The sequence below is a fragment of the Chionomys nivalis genome, chromosome 7, assembly GCF_950005125.1.
Source record: "Chionomys nivalis chromosome 7, mChiNiv1.1, whole genome shotgun sequence".
Classification (NCBI taxonomy): Eukaryota; Metazoa; Chordata; class Mammalia; order Rodentia; family Cricetidae; genus Chionomys; species Chionomys nivalis.
In genome coordinates this window covers 89,114,278-89,133,854 of record NC_080092.1, presented here as the reverse complement: position 1 = coordinate 89,133,854, position 19,577 = coordinate 89,114,278, and the positions used below count along the sequence as shown (strand labels likewise).

At 38.9% G+C, this 19,577-nt stretch overlaps 1 protein-coding gene across 2 annotated transcripts in view; it reads right to left on the bottom strand.

Annotated features, from left to right (window-relative positions):
- Cep112 (centrosomal protein 112) overlaps positions 1-19,577 on the bottom strand; it is a 448,529-nt gene that overhangs the window by 325,574 nt on the left and 103,378 nt on the right. For both annotated transcript variants that reach the window (XM_057774090.1, XM_057774091.1), the window contains 5 exons: positions 12,366-12,520; positions 11,953-12,082; positions 11,120-11,212; positions 9,558-9,617; positions 3,517-3,596 (listed from right to left, as the gene is read on the bottom strand). In XM_057774090.1, the coding sequence (XP_057630073.1) occupies positions 3,517-3,596; positions 9,558-9,617; positions 11,120-11,212; positions 11,953-12,082; positions 12,366-12,520 (518 nt within the window). The remainder of the gene's footprint in view (positions 1-3,516; positions 3,597-9,557; positions 9,618-11,119; positions 11,213-11,952; positions 12,083-12,365; positions 12,521-19,577) is intronic.

The following is a 19,577-nucleotide window of genomic DNA, read 5'->3' as shown; positions in this document are numbered from 1 at the left end:
CAAATTGTCAATGTAGTTTTGGTATAAATTATATTTCATGTGTGCTTTTCAAAATGCAAAGAATTAAGATAGTATAAACTTGTTTTGTGTCACCTTTTGAATTTTGTTGCGAGAAAGGAGTTTGAAAAAGTTGTTCATCAAAAATGTTTAAAGGCCTCCCTGAATACTTCAGACAATTTCTACACCACTTCATGCCTTATTACATTTTAGTTCCCACAACTTAGCATCAAATTTGATGAATACAGGAATATGAAAAGGGAATAAAGTAAACCTACTATCTAAATACATCTGTTGAGAGTTTTGTTTATGTATGTATTTATCTAGTTGTTTGGTCTGAGACTCAAGCCCAGTCCTTTATATGATGACAAATTTTAACTGCCTAAAGAATAAAAGGAGCAATTGTATTGCAGTATCAATCCTTCAAACAGGAACACTATATTGTTTTGTGGCATCCAATCACTTTCTAGATGTATAGTCTACTGGTTATCCCATACCACTGAAAAATGAAAAACACATACAATTCATGACAGTTACAGTTACAGTTATTATATACATCAAGTAGTAAACTATTTTCTATAATAAAAATGAAACAGGAAATAAAAATGATCAAACCACATAGAGAATGAAAATACAGAATGGTAGCAGTCAGCAACATTAAGACACTTTCAGATCCCAACAGTGGTGACAAGTGAGCTCTCTAGAGTTAGCATTCCAAGTGAAAGACTGCATGGCTAGTCTTCATGATCAACATTACTGCATGGAGAATCATCCAGAAGATTGAGTGGTGAGAGGACTGGTAGGCATATCTGGAACAGCATCTCCAGATTGACAGAACAAGGCAGACACACCCTGAACATGAGCAGCACCAGCCCAATGGCTGGAGACTCCTGTAGAATCCAAGTGGGAAAGGGGAGCCAGCAGAGCACAGGCGCACTTGTTTCTGCTTCCTCCTGCCATCAAGCGACCTGCTCTGCTCTTCCACACCTTCCCTGACACGATGCAGGGAACCTCTAGAGCCAGGAACCAATAGGTCTTTCCTAAGTGACTAATATGTGATCCAAAGTGTCCCCTTAAATAATAATAGCTTTGAAATATCAAGTTGAAATTGAAACCAAAGACTACATTGGCCATTTCAACTGTTTAAAGAGAGGATCAGCACCATCTCATACACTACCCAGCCCTTCACATCTCTGGCACACCTATGTCACAATAAAGTCACACAATTTCCCCTAATGTCACATTCATTATATAACATCCAATTAACAGGATTACATGTACATGGTTACTAAATTCTGGGACGGAATTCTATGAGAGAATCAGAAGACCTAGGATGGGGGTGAAGACACAGGAGAAGTGTGCCTGAAAAGGCAAGGCAGCAAGGGGAGACAAGCATTCTGAGTAAGACCAGAGATGGAAAGGAAATGAGACTGGCCAGAGGGCAGGATCTCCAGATAGAACAAGATCATAACCCAGGAGAGCTTCCCATGTGCCCACACTCTGTGAAATCAGGTAAAGAGCTCCCCCTGTCTGACAGGCCTGCTATTAGCAATCCACCTTTCTGATTATCCCTTATGTTTTTAAATTCTTTGACTTATGCTAAACTCACTAGATGCTCAAATATGAACTTACATACTTCGGCCTTGTCTGCCACCCTTAACTATCCATTTAACTGCACATACAAAACAGTCCTTATTAAATAAGCCAAAGGAAGAATACCTACATGAGTACACAACACCATGGTCTAAACACCAGATTATTTTTACCTTTGGGCATATTTAATCAAGGGGGAAAAAAGCTTTCGAGAAGTCAAGGCAAGTTTTTACATATTAGGGCTGCAAAATGAAATCATACATAGGCCAACAAAACAGTACAATTCTTAGATCAACAAGAGTTAACTGTCACTCCTTGGAATATTCTCCATTTGGAAAACAGCCAGCTTCTGCTATTTACTTTGGAGTTCCAAATTCACGATGACTTCCTCTGTTATTTTCCATTTTGGTTATTGCTGTTGTGCTGGGCACTAAACTCTTAAGACCATCAGTCAAGTGCTCAAAATGAAGGCACTGACTACCTAGGGATGGAAGGCATGAATCTACCAAGGAATTTTACTTAAAGTCCAAAATAGTTTGGACTTAAAAAAAAAAAACAAAAAAACCTCCAAATAAAATGTGTTATTTTGGTACGGTCCTTTCAAGCCCTTGGTGAGTGTTAGTCTTGTAACGAATCAAGACGACAATTTAGCGCTTCACGACTGTAACTGCTTGCCTTCTGATCCCCCTTTCTGGCATCTGGTTCATGGTTGATGTGCACAAATAAGCAGTAAGTCCTTGTGTAGATAAAACATTGCTTCTTGTGATGTCATAGTACATGAATTATTCTAAGATGTTATTTAGCCAGTAAGCCAATGCATTTTACTAATAAACAAAGCAAGGGGAAAGAGCTGGGCTGCCGTCTTCCCAGGGAGAATGTGATACAAGACATGCTTGATGGGAGGTGTCCTTTGGTGCAGTTCTGTAAATGCCTGCGGTTTGGAGGTTTGGGGAAGAAAACAAATTAGCTAGACACACTGACCTCAGGGGAATGGCCTTGCCCCTCGAATCCCTTGGATCAGGTGCCACGCTGATCTTCCTCCAGTAAAATTCCTTCTGCTCTGTACTGCCACTGCCAAATTTCTTAAATAATCAGTGGTTACATGGTCCTCTGGGAATGTGCTTTCTTACATTACCTGATATATGGTAAGAACTGAGTATTTATTAAGTATATCAGTATTTTTCAGCTAAAACTTTCACAATAAAAAGCAGTCAAATAGTCCACTCACTATGTAAGCGGATGGGAAAGGCCAGTTCTAATGCCATCCGTGTACCTTCATGCATTGGGAAATAGATGAAGCCCTTCCTAAACAGTGCTTAGGTAGTGATCCTTTGTGAACATAATGACTAAACACTTTATGACCCAACAAAATCTGCACAGTGATTTCTAAAGGCCCTAAGACCTAAATCTCATTTTGTGAAAATGTGTTTCCACTTAAGAGGAAGAGGGCATCTGAAACCACTAAGATTTTTCTCTCATTCCTATCATTGAAAAACAGCTGAACTGGTTTTTCTGTTAAAAAAAAAATCAACTAGTAGACTAAGTCTGAAAACAGAGAACCATGATGAGGAAGCAATGAGCAGCAGTGCCCTACAAGGCTATTGTGAACTGGACACTCACAGCCTAGCTAATTTGGCTCTCAGTGTAGCATGAGCGACTTGTCTGTGCTTTAGTGTTGTTTTTATTTTCTGTGTGAAGTCAATGTGCCTGCCAGGACAGCAGGAAAGCCATGCATCCAGGGCCCACAGGGGCTTGGGCTGCTCTGGCACTGAAGTTAGAAAGTTGTCCGCCACTGAGTGGGCGCTCGGGATAGAACCCAGGTCCCGGGGAGAGAAGTGGTCCTCACAAACACTGAGTCATCTCTCCAGCCCCAAGTAAGAGCAGTTTTCAAAACACTAAATATTTTGCAACTTTTTTTTTACTCACTTCAAAGCTTCCTCAAATTTATTGATCTTCCTCTGAGCATCTTCTTTCTCTTTATCAAGTTCACTCTGCAATTCATGGACCTGCCAAGAGAATCCGTGAAACTCACTGGAAGACAAGGGTACTGAGAGACACAAAGAAACAACAGTCTCAAGTCCATTGGAATATAAATTCAGACTCAGGTCTTTCATGGCAGAAACCTGCTTAATCATAGAATAACTTCAATTTTCTAATCGCAATATAACTTTTCAATTAAAAGCTAATAATTATATTTGCTTAAAATGAATTGGCATACATCAACTTCAAAAATGCACCAACCACTTTGATATTTTTTTAAGTATCATAGTTTTGACAAAGGAAAGAATTTTCATAGGATTTAAAAGACTAGAATAAATGATATGTCTGCATTAACCAAATATAGAAGGGCTATTATGAAATCTTCCATTGTTGAGCAAGACTTGTGCACACATTGACCAAGTTTGGAACAAAATTTCCATCATGACTGCCTCTTTCCTGCATGCAGCAACCTGGGAGTAGGTGGGACTCAACTCAGTGTTGGAAAGCATCACTTACAGACCTTCTAGACACCACTGTAAGAATGAAGATGAATCTGACGGGGGTGAGATGAGCGGAAAGACAAGAAGCACACCACACACACACTGACACACCATCATCGCCATCATCACCACTCCCAACTACCACCCCCCCACACACACTTTAAATCTATGTCACACATTGCAATGGAATTAACCAAAGGTAGTTAGGTATTTTTAATCAGTTTGGTTGAAGACCTATTTAAGTCAAATCCCACATTTTCTGGACTTTCTTTTTATATTCACCTTGATTTTTTCCCTATGGTAAGGAAAATAAATTAGTAAAATCCACTATATTCTTGTAAACTAATAGTAGTGAGGCCAGAGAGGCATTTTTTCATGATAATACCCAAAAAAGCCTCTACTAGTTTCTGTGATGACAACCACTAAGTCAAGACCTGAGAAGTGGAGGGTTTGATGCATGCTGAGGCAGTGAGTGAGCAGAACTAGCAGACACAGCACCCCTTCCTGGTACTGTAATGATCAACTTAAAATATCTCATAAATACTATTTTTCATATGATCAGAAGAATCATTTCACCTTGAAAATCTTTACCACTGAATTTAGTTACACAGGAAAAAATTTACATAGAAAAAAAAGGAAAGTATGTTCACAATTTGCCAGGCTCAGACTTCAAATGCTGTCTCACTTCTTATAGATTCTTGGATATATATTACAATGCTTGACATGTTAAATTAGAATATAAACAAACTTTATACATTAGGCATATTTTTGGGAAATTCTAGCAAGAATTACAGGATGAGTTTAAATGGTCATATTCCTACTTCTCTGGTTATTTAGCACACTATGACTCAGTCCTTCTACAAATGGGGATCAACAATAACCATATCAAAGTATCCTGATAAAAGTGAATTACTTCAGGCAAGGTTCTTATGAGTACGAGAACATAAGAAATTCTCAATGATAAAAATTATAGATGCTATTTCAGATTGAACACCAAAGTACTTTTGGTTACTCCAGGTCATTATGAACAACAGTCCAATATGTACAGTACACAGACTGCTTGCCTTTCCATAGAGCAGACCCTGAATTGCCAAGCAACCTGAGTTCTTCTAAGTGCTCTGTATCGCTCGCTATACAGTCTTAACTGCTTTCAAATGTGGGCTTCCACTTCTTAATGCTGGTTAGTGTGTGACACATGCACCTGGATAAAATAGTTCTAAGGCCATCAGCCCCATTTCTGAAGGGGGAGGGAGCTAGCTGGGTGGGGCAGAAGGACTCCCCTCTTGGCGAGAATCCATGCATTGATGCACATGCTCTTACGCTGGTTCTCACTCAGGTCACTATCTGTGTGACAGCGTCCTGACCCACACCAGAGCAGTCATTAAAGACATTCTGGATTTGTTTTCTCTTCACAGAATATGTGAGTGTTGCACGCTTGAGATCTTTTTTTTTTAATTGTAGCTTTATTTTGATCTATATTTCAGGTATTTGCAGATAATATACAATTAAATACCTGCAAGTAATCAATGTATACTGATTTTGATGGCTGACTGTAGCTTAATATTTGTGTTGGGAATATTATATAGATGATTTTTCATAAACTATGAAACAACATAAAGGTAATCTACATTTTATTTTTTCCACTTATATTCTATTTATTTATTTATTTTTAACACAGAGTAATGCTGTGTTGCCCAAAGGTAATGTGGAGTAAGATTTAAATGTTTTACTTCTAATCTTTCCTCAATATGTAGTTAATAATAAACTATACTATTTAAGGCAATTAAGGAACTTAGTTTACTACCAAACATAAGAATTTACTGTAATAGTTGATTTCAGTAGTCATAAGCACATTTGTTGAACACATGATAAATATACTCTTTCGTCCCCCAAATTTAAAGAATCAAGAAATGATGGGAAAAAAACTCAAACAGTTGAATTTGACATAGCAAAGAGCACAGGGCCAGGGTTGGTCCCAAAAACCAAGCAGCTGGACAAGACTGCCTCTTAACTACTCTAATCTCCATAGCCCAGTATTTAAAATGTGGGTGACCTCATTGCATGATTTTATTAAGTACTGTAACAGCACAATTTCCTTTCTCTTCTTTAACTTTGGGGAAGGTATATATATATATATATATGGCTGCTGTGAACATTTTAAAATTATTTAAATATAATTATACAAAGTACACAAGAATGCTAAGCACTGGAAAACTGTACTTTAGTGTTTAGAGCTTACATCACATTTGTCAAGAGTTACGGAAGACTTTTAGGGAGGTAAGTCAAGTCTAGCACATTTTAGCCTGAGCATATAGCGTCTGCCTGTGTTCTTCTGTGGGTAAACAGCACCATCACTTTTTACTCTCAGTGCCTGTTTGGAAAACAAGCACTAGGTTATTTGTAGGAGGCAGGTGTTTCCTTACTAGTAAAATCATTTACTCTAGCCATTTCCTGATTTAACAGATTAGGACACTTCATCAAACAATGACGTTTAGTTTTATGGCCTATTATTTGTTTGATGTTCAAAGATCTGAAGACCAGGCAACAGCCACCAGAGATCAATAAAGACCATGAGATAATATGTGTGTGCTTAAATTAGGGACAGCATCTGCGCTGTCTTCCCCCTCAGAGAGTGGGGTGCTATGCTCCCATCCTGCTGCTTTCGCACTGGCATGAGGAAATAATGTCATTCAGATGGCATTTCCTCCTTCTGAACAGAAATTCAGAACCACATTTTATACAGAAAGTTATTGAATGTGCACACCTGTAACACTCTCCAAACAAAAGCCCTATACATCCCATTCAGCTATCCGGTTACACAGTCCAGGCCTCCGTGAGATTTATGTCAGCTTTTTGAGCTGTCAGAAGAATATTCCCTCAGGGGGTACAAGACATCAAATCTTCAAGGCTTGCGATCCCAGCAGGTTTAATAAAGAAAGAAGAACAGATGTCAATTCAAAAGGGGGAGACCATGAAATTAATTGTGAAACAAAAGTGACACACTGAGCAGCCTTTCCTTTCAATATAAACAATATCAGTAACGATTGCAATATGAACAAATGCAGTTATTTTTCTTCTAGAGATTATTTTAAACAAGTCATGTTTATACTGAGAACCGCAAAATGGATTCTGGTTATTTTATTTAAAGTGAGGTCAATTGATAGCTCTTGGAAAGGGAATAGCTGCAGTCACCATGCCTAATAGAGAGGTTTCAGTCTCCTTTTAGAGGTGAACTACAACAGGAATTGCCAGCAGGTTAATGACAAAGATGGAATTATTACAGATACTTATGCATTGCCTTCCTAAAACAAAGCATTGACTCCCCTCTTGACCTCAGAAGGGAACAAAAGTCAAGATGAAAGTGTGGCCTCTCCATCTTTGTTTTGCATCTGCCTCCCTTCTTTCAGGTCACTCAGTCATCATGGTTCCTCATCCAAGACAAATCTATCTAGCAGCCAGTGTCACCTAATGTGTCTCAGTGACTTTCAAACCAAATCCACCACCACAAGAGTAACTGAGGGATCTTACTGTCAGTTTTATATTGTCCTTGCTCCAGACCCCACAAAAAAGCTAAACAGTTTCCAGTTATTGTTCTGAAACTTGAACTCTAAGAACAGCAGAGCCTAGCAGGACAGAGCCTTGGAGCACAAATAAGCTTCTCTAAGGAGTCAGCTTGTCCCCTCAAGCAATAAAGACTTCTTCAGATCATCCTGCCGAACTAGAGCTGAGATATTGACCACAGGGTGGTTGGAACTACTTAACTATGCATACTATTTGCTGTCTCCCTCCCCCACAGAATGCTTTCTCTGTCTAAGCCTAAAGCTCATGTTCCTGCCCAGAACATGGACTGGGTTCACTGAGCCACTTTTCCTGTTCCACCGATTAAGTCTCCTTTGGTTTTCACTAGTACTGGAATTTGCAGTGTGTTAGGAGGTAGCAAAGCCTTTACTCTGTGAATGCTGCAATGTGGGCTTTTACCCTAAGCTCCAGTAACAAAACCAATTCTCATATTTCTTTCCTTTAGTCTAGTCCAGGAGAAAGGCTGATAGCAGAACCTTAGTTTACTTGGTTGTTAAAACTCAAGAAAACAGTAGCAGAAAAGGCTGTCTGGGTCTGTCTCTCCATGGCACACTTCTCAGGTGTGCCTTGCTCCTAGACACCAGTCCATCCTGTTCCACAGGCCAGCAGATCAGAGGAAAGTTGGCACAAACAGCAAGAGAACATTGGGCCAGAAAGGTGTTCCACAATGGAAGATAAACCAGAGGTCTTCCCAGGGCACAGTGGATGAACAGCACACCCAGACTAGCCTAACCCAGTGCCTTACACACTAGACAAGACTTCCAGGTTTGTTTTTTGGTAAGCAAAATATTTAGGGAGCTACATTTTTCAGCAATAGAAACTGAAATACTTCAATAAAAACTATTTCCTCTTCCTATCCAGATACCATTTTTAGATATAAAATATACTAAACATCTTGCATTGAACTAGAATGAATAAAAAATAATTACAATTATTCATAATAAAAATTAAAAAACACACAAACATAAATCAATATACTTAAGAAGAAATCCTATTTTGCAAATGGTGACCATACTCTATCCTATGCATCTCTTGGCTGTGTTAAGCTCCTGGACGGCAGAGTGCCTAACTATTCCCAGCCTCATCATATTAGCTAATAGGATGACTTGTCCAATGTAAGCATTGAAAGGATATCTATTGAGAAACTAGTTGGACACAAAAGATCTGTTACAAAATGGATTGAGAATGCTACCATACATACCAGGGTTAGCTTTAGTTTATATATATTTTAATGGAAGGGTAAACCTCATTTTCTATTATATGCTTATTTTATAAGTGGATTCATTTGGCAAATATTAAAATAACAAAACTATCAATAAAACATTTGTTACTTCAACTACTTTTACTTTCCATGTCTTATAGTAAAACATTTCATAATTGAAAAATTTCAGTCACAAATCTGTATATTGCTATCTAAAGTATTAATAACTTTTTAGTTATTGCTGAGAATAGGAATGTTAAAATACATTAATGAAAATATGCATGATTCTGACTACTAAGAAACTGTTAAGTTTAAGTAGTCAATGTTTTCGCTGATTTAGGGTTTTTTGATTACATATTCAAAGTTTTTATTACATGGATGATACACAAGAATGCAATGTAAATCCCAATTGCTTCAAACTTGTAGAAATAAAACATCAAGGTGTTTGTAAAAGCAGTTCAGTCAACGATGCTCTTCACTCATCCAACAGAACACAAAAATAGAGCCTTAAGTTGGTATGAATAGTAACTGAACTAAAGACACTGTTCATAAACATGAAAACTTTGATTATATTGGTTAGATAAAATTACATTAGAAACAAACAATTGTTTATAAGATGGAATAAATACATTACTTTAATAAATCAGTTCCCCTTAAATGCTTAAGTTGTTATTTTAAATGCTATAATTTCCAATCAAACGTATTACCTTTTTCTCATAGGTATGTTTTAAATGGTTCCTCTCCATGTGAAACTTATTTTCTTGATCCTGTGAATGATAAATGATTATTTTTAGTATGTTTAATATTACCTCTAACGACAATATAATTAGTGACCTAATAAAAGCAATGAATGTACTTGATGTCAAACTTCTCTTCAAAGTTTTGCATGTTGTTTATCACTAAGAGAGCCCCAAGCACCCAATTTTCTAAGTCACAAGAAGGGACAGCAGCAGCTTTACATTATAAGACACAAACATTAGCTGTATGAAGATGCTGCTGTCCTCAAGTACAAGAATCACTGTGACCTTTAAGGTTATTATAAGACTATGAATGAGCAACTAAGTCAAAATGTCAAGGATATGAAGTTACTTCATATCCACATTCTTGATGCTCTTTGAGAGAAAAATAATGCTATGAGAAAAAGAGAAAGGGAAGGGAAGACAATGGAGTTTGAAAACTTAAAAGGGAAAATTTTTCTAAAATAATACATTTACATAAGACATTTTCCTACATCAAACAAACATTTGATAGCATACTACACTAATAAAATGTAGAAAGAACAGCAAATAATGTATACATATTTATGTAATTTAATACATCCCCTAATCACATCGGTGATGATACACATTATTGAGTGTATACCAAATAATAAACACTAGAACCTAATTTTTAAAATACTTAACAAAGGGACTGGAGAGATGGCTCAGTGGTAAAGAACACTGGCTGCTCTTCCAGAGGACACAGGTTCAATTCCCAGCACCATATGGTAACTCACAAATTGGTAACTCTAGTTCCAGAGTATCTAATACCCTCAAACACACGTGAATGCATGCAAAACATCAATGCACATAAAATAAATCTTTTAAAAATATTTATTTTATATTTAATACATTATTATTTTATACATTTAATATATTTTAATAATTTATTTTAAATTAGGACACAACATATTAGATATCATTGTGGCATTTGAACAAAGCATTTTAGTAGAATGTCCTTCCCTCTCACATTCCCTGCTCCTCTGCTACTCATAGCCCTCCAACCCCATTCTCACCCTGTGTCTTTACCTCTTTCACGCTCCATAAACGCTTTTCCCAGCCCCAGCTACCTTTACCGTGCCTTGGTCTCCTTTCTTGTTTTTTAGGTTTTACCCACATTCCTACACACACAGATGTACACATTAAGGGCTAGGAACTACATATATATGAGAGAAAACATCCAGAACTTATATCTATACATTTAGGTCACCCTACTTGATATTAGAATTTCCAATTTCATCTACTTCCCTGAAAATTTCAAGATTTCATTCTTAAATCATTCAAGGTTTTATTTATAAACTAATCTCAAAAAAGAGATCTTTCAAATCAGCTGTCTTTTATTCTCTATGTTAGCATCTCTAACTGTGAGGTGAACGCCAGGAGCACAACCAGAGATGGCTACGTCCACAGGGCTTTTTCTAAGTTACTTTTAAAATTGACTCTCATTTCTGAACACAGATCAAGAAGGTAAAGGAACTGGGTCACTGATCTGGCTAACAAACAAGACTTACTTTTGCTTGCTGTTTCCTCTGAAGCTCTGACTCCTGGACCTGCTGTTTTAATTGACAGATGTTCTGTTCTAACTCTTCAATCACACCAGATGTCTGTGAGGATTGCAGAACAGAGAGCAGAACATTGACTTTTGTACCGTTCCACACTTCTGGCTGACATAAAGTCTATCATTTACCCCTGAAAGTTCAGTCAGAATTTAAGTTATTTATAAACCTGAATAAAAGAATATTTTAAACATAATTTTAAACTTAAATCTACTTTAAGTATACTGCCTGATAGTCAACGAGCTGAGCAGTAACTAGAATACCAGTTGAAGACAAGAATTAATATTTTGAAGTAAAAGTGTAAATTAAAATCTGTGTAGTATTTAAAGCTACAAAAATGTAACACTGAATTAAAATTCTATAGAAATTTTTAAAAGTTAAAAATAAGAATAAAATAAAGCAAACATTTCAAAGTAACACCACTGTATGTGTGCAGTAGCACTTTAGGAAGCTTTTGTTCAGAATTCCTCCGTAAAACTTCAGAGTTTACCAGGGCATGTGTTGAGCAGAACCAGGCTATTAAGTGCAGTGTCAGCTAAGAGACATTCAGTGTTTTCGGTGTTCTAAACAGCAGCAAATGTTCTGAAGTCTTGTGATTTCAAGAACAAAATGTAAAAGGGGAAAATTTCAAAAGGAAATGATTGGATACTCCATCGCTGTCCACTGCTGAACACTCATGAAACGTGGTTACCCACACATACAGTACCTTAGAAGCCATGGAAACATGGTTACCCACACGTACGGTATCTTAGAAGCCGTGGAAACGTGGTTACCCACACGTACAGTACCTTAGAAGCTGAAAGCGCGTGCTCTTGTTTTAGGAGGTTTATGTCGGAATCGTATTTGTTTTTTAATAATTTCACATTTTTCTCATAATCATTTGCCAGATGTTCTTTCTCTTTATGTAGTATGTTACGCCTAAAACAGTAGGATAAAAAAATAACTTTCTATATTTTTGGAACCATTCTCTAAAATGGATATCTTAGTCAACTAAATTCAAGAATATTATCTTTCAATATATGAAGTAAGTATCCATATTTTCATCAACAGGTTTCAAACACTATGTTCTAAAATACTTTTAGAAATGTGTAAACACTCCTGTTTAGGTGGGACCACCCTAGGACTTACTGCACAAGTGTTAACTCTATATTTATAAGGTCAGTCAGAGCACTGTGCCCCACAGACACTGACTCAGCACTACCTTGTCTTTAGCTCCTGGAGTTCACTACATGTTATCTGGTAGCATCTCTCAAGCTCCATTTTTTCTTGAACCAGTTTCTGCCTCTGTAAATTGCTGTTCTCTGCCTCCCCCGTCAGCTGCTGGACACGGCCCTCCAGTTCTTTGATCATGTGGTTCTGGAAGAACAAGTCGTTAGGAAAGTCTCTAACTAGCTTTTCAAGTATGTGAACCAGTGAGCACTCTGAAGAAACATATTGCCTATTAGAATATGAAAGTCAATATCAATATTGGAAAAATATAAATCTTAGCCAGGCGGTGGTGGTGCACGCCTTTAATCCCAGCACTTGGGAGGCAGAGGCAGGCGGATCTCTGTGAGTTCGAGACCAGCCTGGTCTACAAGAGCTAGTTCCAGGACAGGCTCCAAAGCCACAGAGAAACCCTGTCTCGAAAAACCAAAAAAAAAAAAAAAAAAAAAGAAAGAAAGAAAGAAAGAAAGAAAGAAAGAAAGAAAGAAAGAAAAATATAAACTTTTAACCAAAACTTGTAAAAATCATTTTTTATCATAAAATTATCAGCATGCTTACACATATTCAACCATTCACTCATTCATGGAATGTTTACTAAGTCAGACAATTTTCCATGTGAGCAAAGAAGACAAGGCCCACTTCTCAGGCAGCCCCCAATCCCACTCTGCCCCTCATTATAGTTTAGATTTGCCCTTTTCTCTCACAGTTTTAATAATGATATTCAAAATTAAATCCATAGCATTAATGCCAGGAATATCACATAACATAATCATGATTAGCAAGTATACAGAAATGTTTTATCCCATAAATCCTTACTCATTTTTTCTGTAATGGTTTTTCTATTTCAATTAAAGCTGTTCTTTATTTTTCAAAAGCATCATTCAAATAATTCTTTATTAATTGGTATTTAAATTATTTTGAATTCATCATTTTGGCAAGACTGGTTTGAAAGCCCAAACAAAGGTGCTTATAAACTTCTAGATGCTTCATTCAACACAGTGCCAGACCAGCATTAGCTGAGAGACGACTGGTTTCCATTTTCACAACTACACTTTTAATAAGTGCAAGTAGGAAAGCTTAGCGTGGCATTTCTTTTCTACTGTTTCTCTATGGCACAGAGTTAAGACAAAGTTTAAACATTACTGTTAAAAACCAACACCTTGAGAAACCGCCACACTGCTTTCCAAAGTGGTTGCACTAGTTTGCAGTCCCACCAGCAATGGATGAGTGTGCCCCTTTCTCCACACCCTCTCCAGCAAAGGCTATCATTGGTGTTTTTGATTTTAGCCATTCTGACAGGTGTAAGATGATATCTCAAAGTTGTTTTAATTTGCATTTCCCTTATCGCTAAGGAGGTTGAGCATGACCTAAAGTGTCTTTTGGCCATTTGAATTTCTTTTGTTGAGAATTCTCTGTTCAGTTCAGGGCCCCATTTTTTAATTGGGTTAATTAGCATTTTAAAGTCTAGTTTCTTGAGTTCTTTATATATTTTGGAGATCAAACCTTTGTCTGTTGCAGGGTTGGTGAAGATCTTCTCCCAGTCAGTGGGTTGCCTTTTTGTCTTAGTGACAGTGTCCTTTGCTTTACAGAAGCTACTCATTTTCAGGAGGTCCCATTTATTCAATGTTGTCCTTAATGTCTGTGCTGCTGGGGATAAACGTAGGAAGTGTTCTCCTGTGCCCATATGTTGTAGAGTACTTCTCACTTTTTCTTCTATCAGGTTCAGTGTGTTCAGACTGATATTGAGGTCTTTAATCCATTTGGACTTGAGTTTTATGCATGGCAATAGATATGGATCTATTTTCATTCTTCTACACGTTGACAACCAGTTCTGCCAGCACCATTTGTTGAAGATGCTCTCTTTTTTCCATTGAATACTTTTAGCTCCTTTATCAAAAATCAGGTGTTCATATGTTTGTGGGTTAAAATCAGGGTCTTCTACTCAGTTCCATGGATCGACTTCTCTGTTTTTATGCCAATACCAAGCTGTTTTCAATACTGAAGCTCTGTAATAGAGTTTGAAGTCAGGGATGGTAATGCCTCCAGACGATCCTTTATTATATAAGATTGTTTTGGCTATCCTGGGTTTTTTATTTTTCCATATAAAGTTGATTAATGTCCTCTCAGTGTGGCGATTTCTCAGGAAATTTGGGATCAACCTACCCCAAGATCCAGTAATACCACTCTTGGGAATATACCCAAGAGATGCCCTATCATACGACAAAAGTATCTGTTCAACTATGTTCATAGCAGCATTGTTTGTAATAGCTAGAACCTGGAAACAACCTAGATGCCCTTCAATGGAGGAATGGATGAAGAAAGTGTGGAATATATACATATTAGAGTACTACTCAGCGGTAAAAAACAATGACTTCTCGAATTTTGCATGCAAATGGACAGAAATAGAAAACACTATCCTGAATGAGGTAAGCCAGACCCAAAAAGAGGAACATGGGATGTACTCACTCATAATTGGTTTCTAGCCATAAATAAAGGACATTGAGCATATAATTTGTGATCCTAGAGAAGCTAAATAAGAAAGTGAACCCAAAGAAAATCGTATAGTCATCCGCCTGGATAGGAAAGTAGACAAGATTGCCGGGCAAAAACTGGGAACTTGCGGGTGAGGTGGCTTGGGGCTAAGGGGAAATGGGATGAGAAACGTGAGAAGGGGAGGATGGGAGGAGCTTGAGGGATTGGGATGGTTGGGATATAGGAAGGGTGGATACGGAGCAGCGAAGTATATATCCTAACTAAGGGAGCCATCTTAGGGTTGGCAAGAGACTTGACTCTAGAGGGGCTCGCAGGTGTCCAGGGAGATGTCCCCAGCTGGTACCTTGGGCAACTGAGGAGAGGGAACCTGAAATGACCCTATCCTATACTGATGAATATCTTACATATCACCTTAGAACCTTCATCTGGCGATGGATCGAGATAGAGACAGAGACTCAATTTGGAGCAACGGTCTGAGCTCTTAAGGTCCAAATGAGGAGCAGAAGGAGGGAGAACATGAGCAAGGAAGTCAGGACCACGAGGGGTGCACCCACCCACTGTGACAGTGGAACTGATTTATTGGGAGCCCACCAAGGCCAGCTGGACTGGGACTGAATAACCATGGGTTGAAACTGGACTCTCTGAACATGGCGGACAATGAAGGCTGATGAGAAGCCAAGGACAATGGCACTAGGTTTCGATCCTAATACATGAACTGGCTTTGTGGGAGCTTAGCCTGTTTGGACGATCACCTTCCTGGACCTAGATAGAAGTGGGAGGATCTTGGTCTTCCCGCAGGGCAGGGAATTTGTACTGCGCTTCAGTATCGAGAGGGAGGGGGAATGGAGTGGGGGGAGGAGAAGAGGAGTGGGGGGAGGGGGCAATATTTGGGAGGAGGGGGAGGGAAATGGGAAACGGGGACAGGTGGAAATTTTAATTAAAAAAGAATAAAAATAATAATAAAAAATAAAATAATAAAATCTCAAAAAAAAAACCCAACACCTTTCTTCATTTTTACCTTTTCTTCATTATAAAACTGAACAGAAAGCCGGGTGGTGGTGGCACACACCTATAATCCCAGCACTCGGGAGGCAGAGGCAGACGGATCTCTGTGAGTTCGAGACCAGCTTGGTCTACAGAGTGAGTTCCAGCAGTCAGAGATATACAGAGAAACCTGTTGCAAATATATATGACGTTGTGTCTAACGTTCTCCAAACCACCCTGGCTTCCTACAGTAACTGTGTGACACAAAACCAGGACGCTTCTGATCTCCAATCTGAAGTGGGAGAATCAAGGGCATCTGTATTCCTTCTTTCTGGGAACTGATGAAAAAGAAAGAATAGGAAGGAAGCCTAGAACTGCAACTCCACCTTAGTGACCCTAGCGAGGAACTTCTGTTCACGAGGGCATGGCTTATACAACATCACTCTCCCATTAGGAACACCTAAAAACACAGAAATAAATCTAAAAAAAAAAATAGCAAGAAGGTGTTAGAGGAGGCCCAAGGCAGACTGGATGTAAGGAAGATGAAGAGCCACAAAAGACGAGTTAGAATTTGCTAAGCTGCCCCCATTTTTTAGTCCTAGAGGTATTTCCAATCTTGGAGAATGAGTGAGGACTGGACAAGAAACTCAAAGCAGAGGCTGGCCAACTTGAGACAGCAAAAGCTCTGAGAAAAACACTGCACAAGTGAGGGTTGGGTCTCCTTGCCTCCTATATAAAGATAGGAGTCAAGAATTTCAAAGTCAAGACAACTATTACCCAGACTAAAAGAAATAAATGAGTGGTCATTATAAACTGCTAGAAAATGACCAAAGACATAAACCAAGACCAAGGGGCTGAATTACTACAGACTTTGCTTAAGGACAAACAACTGAATGTCATGAAAAGAGAAAAAGCTCAGAGAGAAATACAGACTACTTTTTTTTACAAGAGAAAGAAAAAGGATGAGAGGAAAAGAAATCCACTGCTTCAGTGAAGAAAGTGGCAGACATCAAAACAGTATTGTGAGCTCAGATGTCCAGGGTCACTGGAGATTAATAACAAAGATAAAGTGAACTTGAAATGTTAATTTGGGTACTGATCAACTGTTAAAATTTCATGAAACCTTAAAAGGTATCTGTGAGCTCAAGATGTAGTCATTCACTGCACCTGCTTAATAAAACAAGTGCTCACAAGTAGCTCCTTGTCATTTTCCTATGAATGCCACGGTTTGAACTGGTGGCCACTTCCTTGGACACCTGTAGATTCTGTAAATCCCAAATACTAACAAAGACCCTGGTGACAGATATGCACACATCCTTACTTGTCTCCATTCATTTGAAACTGCTGTTTATGCTCCAATAAGAGGATAGCAAATGTTGGGGATATAGAGAATTTAAAATCTTGTATAGTACTGGCAAGAATATTATACTGAAATATTATACTGAGAGAAGTAACAAATACTGTATATCTTCTCGTGCAGATCTTATACTGGAATGTTTAGATAAATGGACTTAAGTTGGCATGTCAATAAGAGCCAGGACAAAGGACCATGAGAGGTTACAGGGGGATCAGTGAGGTGAGGGTGGTGGGAAGACTAGACAAGAAAACATTTGAAGGCGGTGTGGGTAGGATCCCCCTCATCTCCTCATCCCTCACATCTGCCCTCTGTGCTTGCAACCTTCCCCCGAAAACAAACCAAATTTAAAAGAAAAACCAAAACCCACATAAAACAAAGAAACAAAACAGAGAGACAGACAGACAGAAGAATCTTGTCTGGGTGCTGTAGGGTGACCCATTGAGTCATACAGTTTACCCTTGAGCCTATATTCATCTGTATTAAGTGTTCATTGCCACAAGTCATTGGTCTAGGCCTCTTACTTCACCTATGATGCCACCACCACTGATAATGAGCTCTCACTGGGGCTCTTCCTGGATATCCTTGGCTGTCCTGTGTCCTGGAGATCCTGCTGTTTTAGATCTCATCCCCTTTACCAGCTCCAACAGTTCATAGATGAGGTATGTTGGGCCAAGACATAGGCCTGGTTAGGGTCTATGATGATGTCCATGGCCTGTGTTAGTACAAGAGGTCTCTGGAATCATGCCCCACCCTTCACTGGCCCTGGGACTGCAGCTCCTACCACTCACTAGATACTATAGCCAAAGAGCTGGCCCTGCCTCCCCCAGGGCAGAGCTGGCCCCCCACACTTGGGAAAGACGGCCCTATCTCTCACCACAGGCATACACATCACCTGAACAGCACACTAAAGACGAGCCTAAGAATGAGAAAGCAGGAGAGCTGATCCCTCTTCCCTCCATGTGGTGGCATAGGTGGAAAAGATTGCCTCACCCCCACCCCTTGCTACATGTGACAGGCAAGAGAGCTGGTCCTAGATAGTTTTATGTCAACTTGACACAAGCTAGTTATATGAAAGGAGGGAACTTCAATTGAGAAAATGCCTCCAGAAGTTCCAGTCATAAGGCATTTTTCTTAATTAGTGATTAATGGGGGAGGGCGCAGCCCACTGTAGGTGGTACCATCCCTGGGCTGGTGGTTCTAGGCTCTATAAGAAAGCAGGCTGAGCAAGTCATGAGGAGCAAGTCAGTAAACAGCACCCCTCCATGGTCTCTGCATCAGCTTCTGCCACCAGGTTCCTGCCCTGTTTGAGTTTCTGTCCTGATTTCCTTCAATGGTAAACACCAATGTGTGTAAGTCAAATAAATCCTTTCCTCCCCAAGTTGCTTCAGTAATGGTATTTCATCAAGCAATAAAAACCCAGACTGAGACAACTATAACACCCAAAAGTCTGTACATAACTAAACACATATAGTTTAAAGAGATTTCCTTGTCTGGGATAACAATGCTCCCTCCAATAGACAAAACCTATCTTATTAATAAAACTCCAACTCTAAGCACGAGAGTCCCTCTTTTGGGTTGCTGGTCATTTTTACCCAAGAGACTCCTAAAACATTATATATTGCTGCTCTTGTCTTTGATTGTTTCCCCAGAGGTGGAAGGCAAGTCTCTACTGTCAAAGACACCATCCATTTCAGCCCAGAGGCTCCTGAGCTGGTGCCAACCTAAATGGCTCCTCTCCAAGGACTGGTTTTCATGGTCCAGAAAGAGGCATGCAAGCTCCCAAAGCAGGTAAGACCCCCCCCCAAAAAAAACCAACCATGACATTTACAAACCACAACTACTACCAGCAGAACACTGTAATGTTAAGGGTGCAGTAGTGGTTAAGAATACCTTAGTAGTAACTGACGGCTCTCTAACTGACTTAAGACTCACTCAACAAAAAGAAAACCATGCCTGGTACTGGAAAACCAACCAACTTCCCACGGCTTGTGCAGTCATGGACACTAGAAGAGAGCCTACAACCACAACTTCACTAACCCAGCGTGATTCTGGCTACATTCTAAATATTTGTCCTTATGCCCACAGGTAAGTGTAGTCCTCATCCCTCAACAAGGATATTTCTTTCTGCAACAGACAGAGACCATTACAGAAAACCACAATCAATCAAAATGCAAAATTGTAGAGACAAGCCCCAAGACATGAATTTGAAAGGTGGCAGGGCTAGTATATGGGAGGATTTGGAGAGGAACAGAAGTTATATTATAATATAAACAAAATAATTAAAAAAAGAAGGCCTATAGGTGTGAATGAAGTACCTTAAGAACAATAATATTTGGCCAAAGTCATCTTTAAAAGAACATAAAGAGCTTAAAG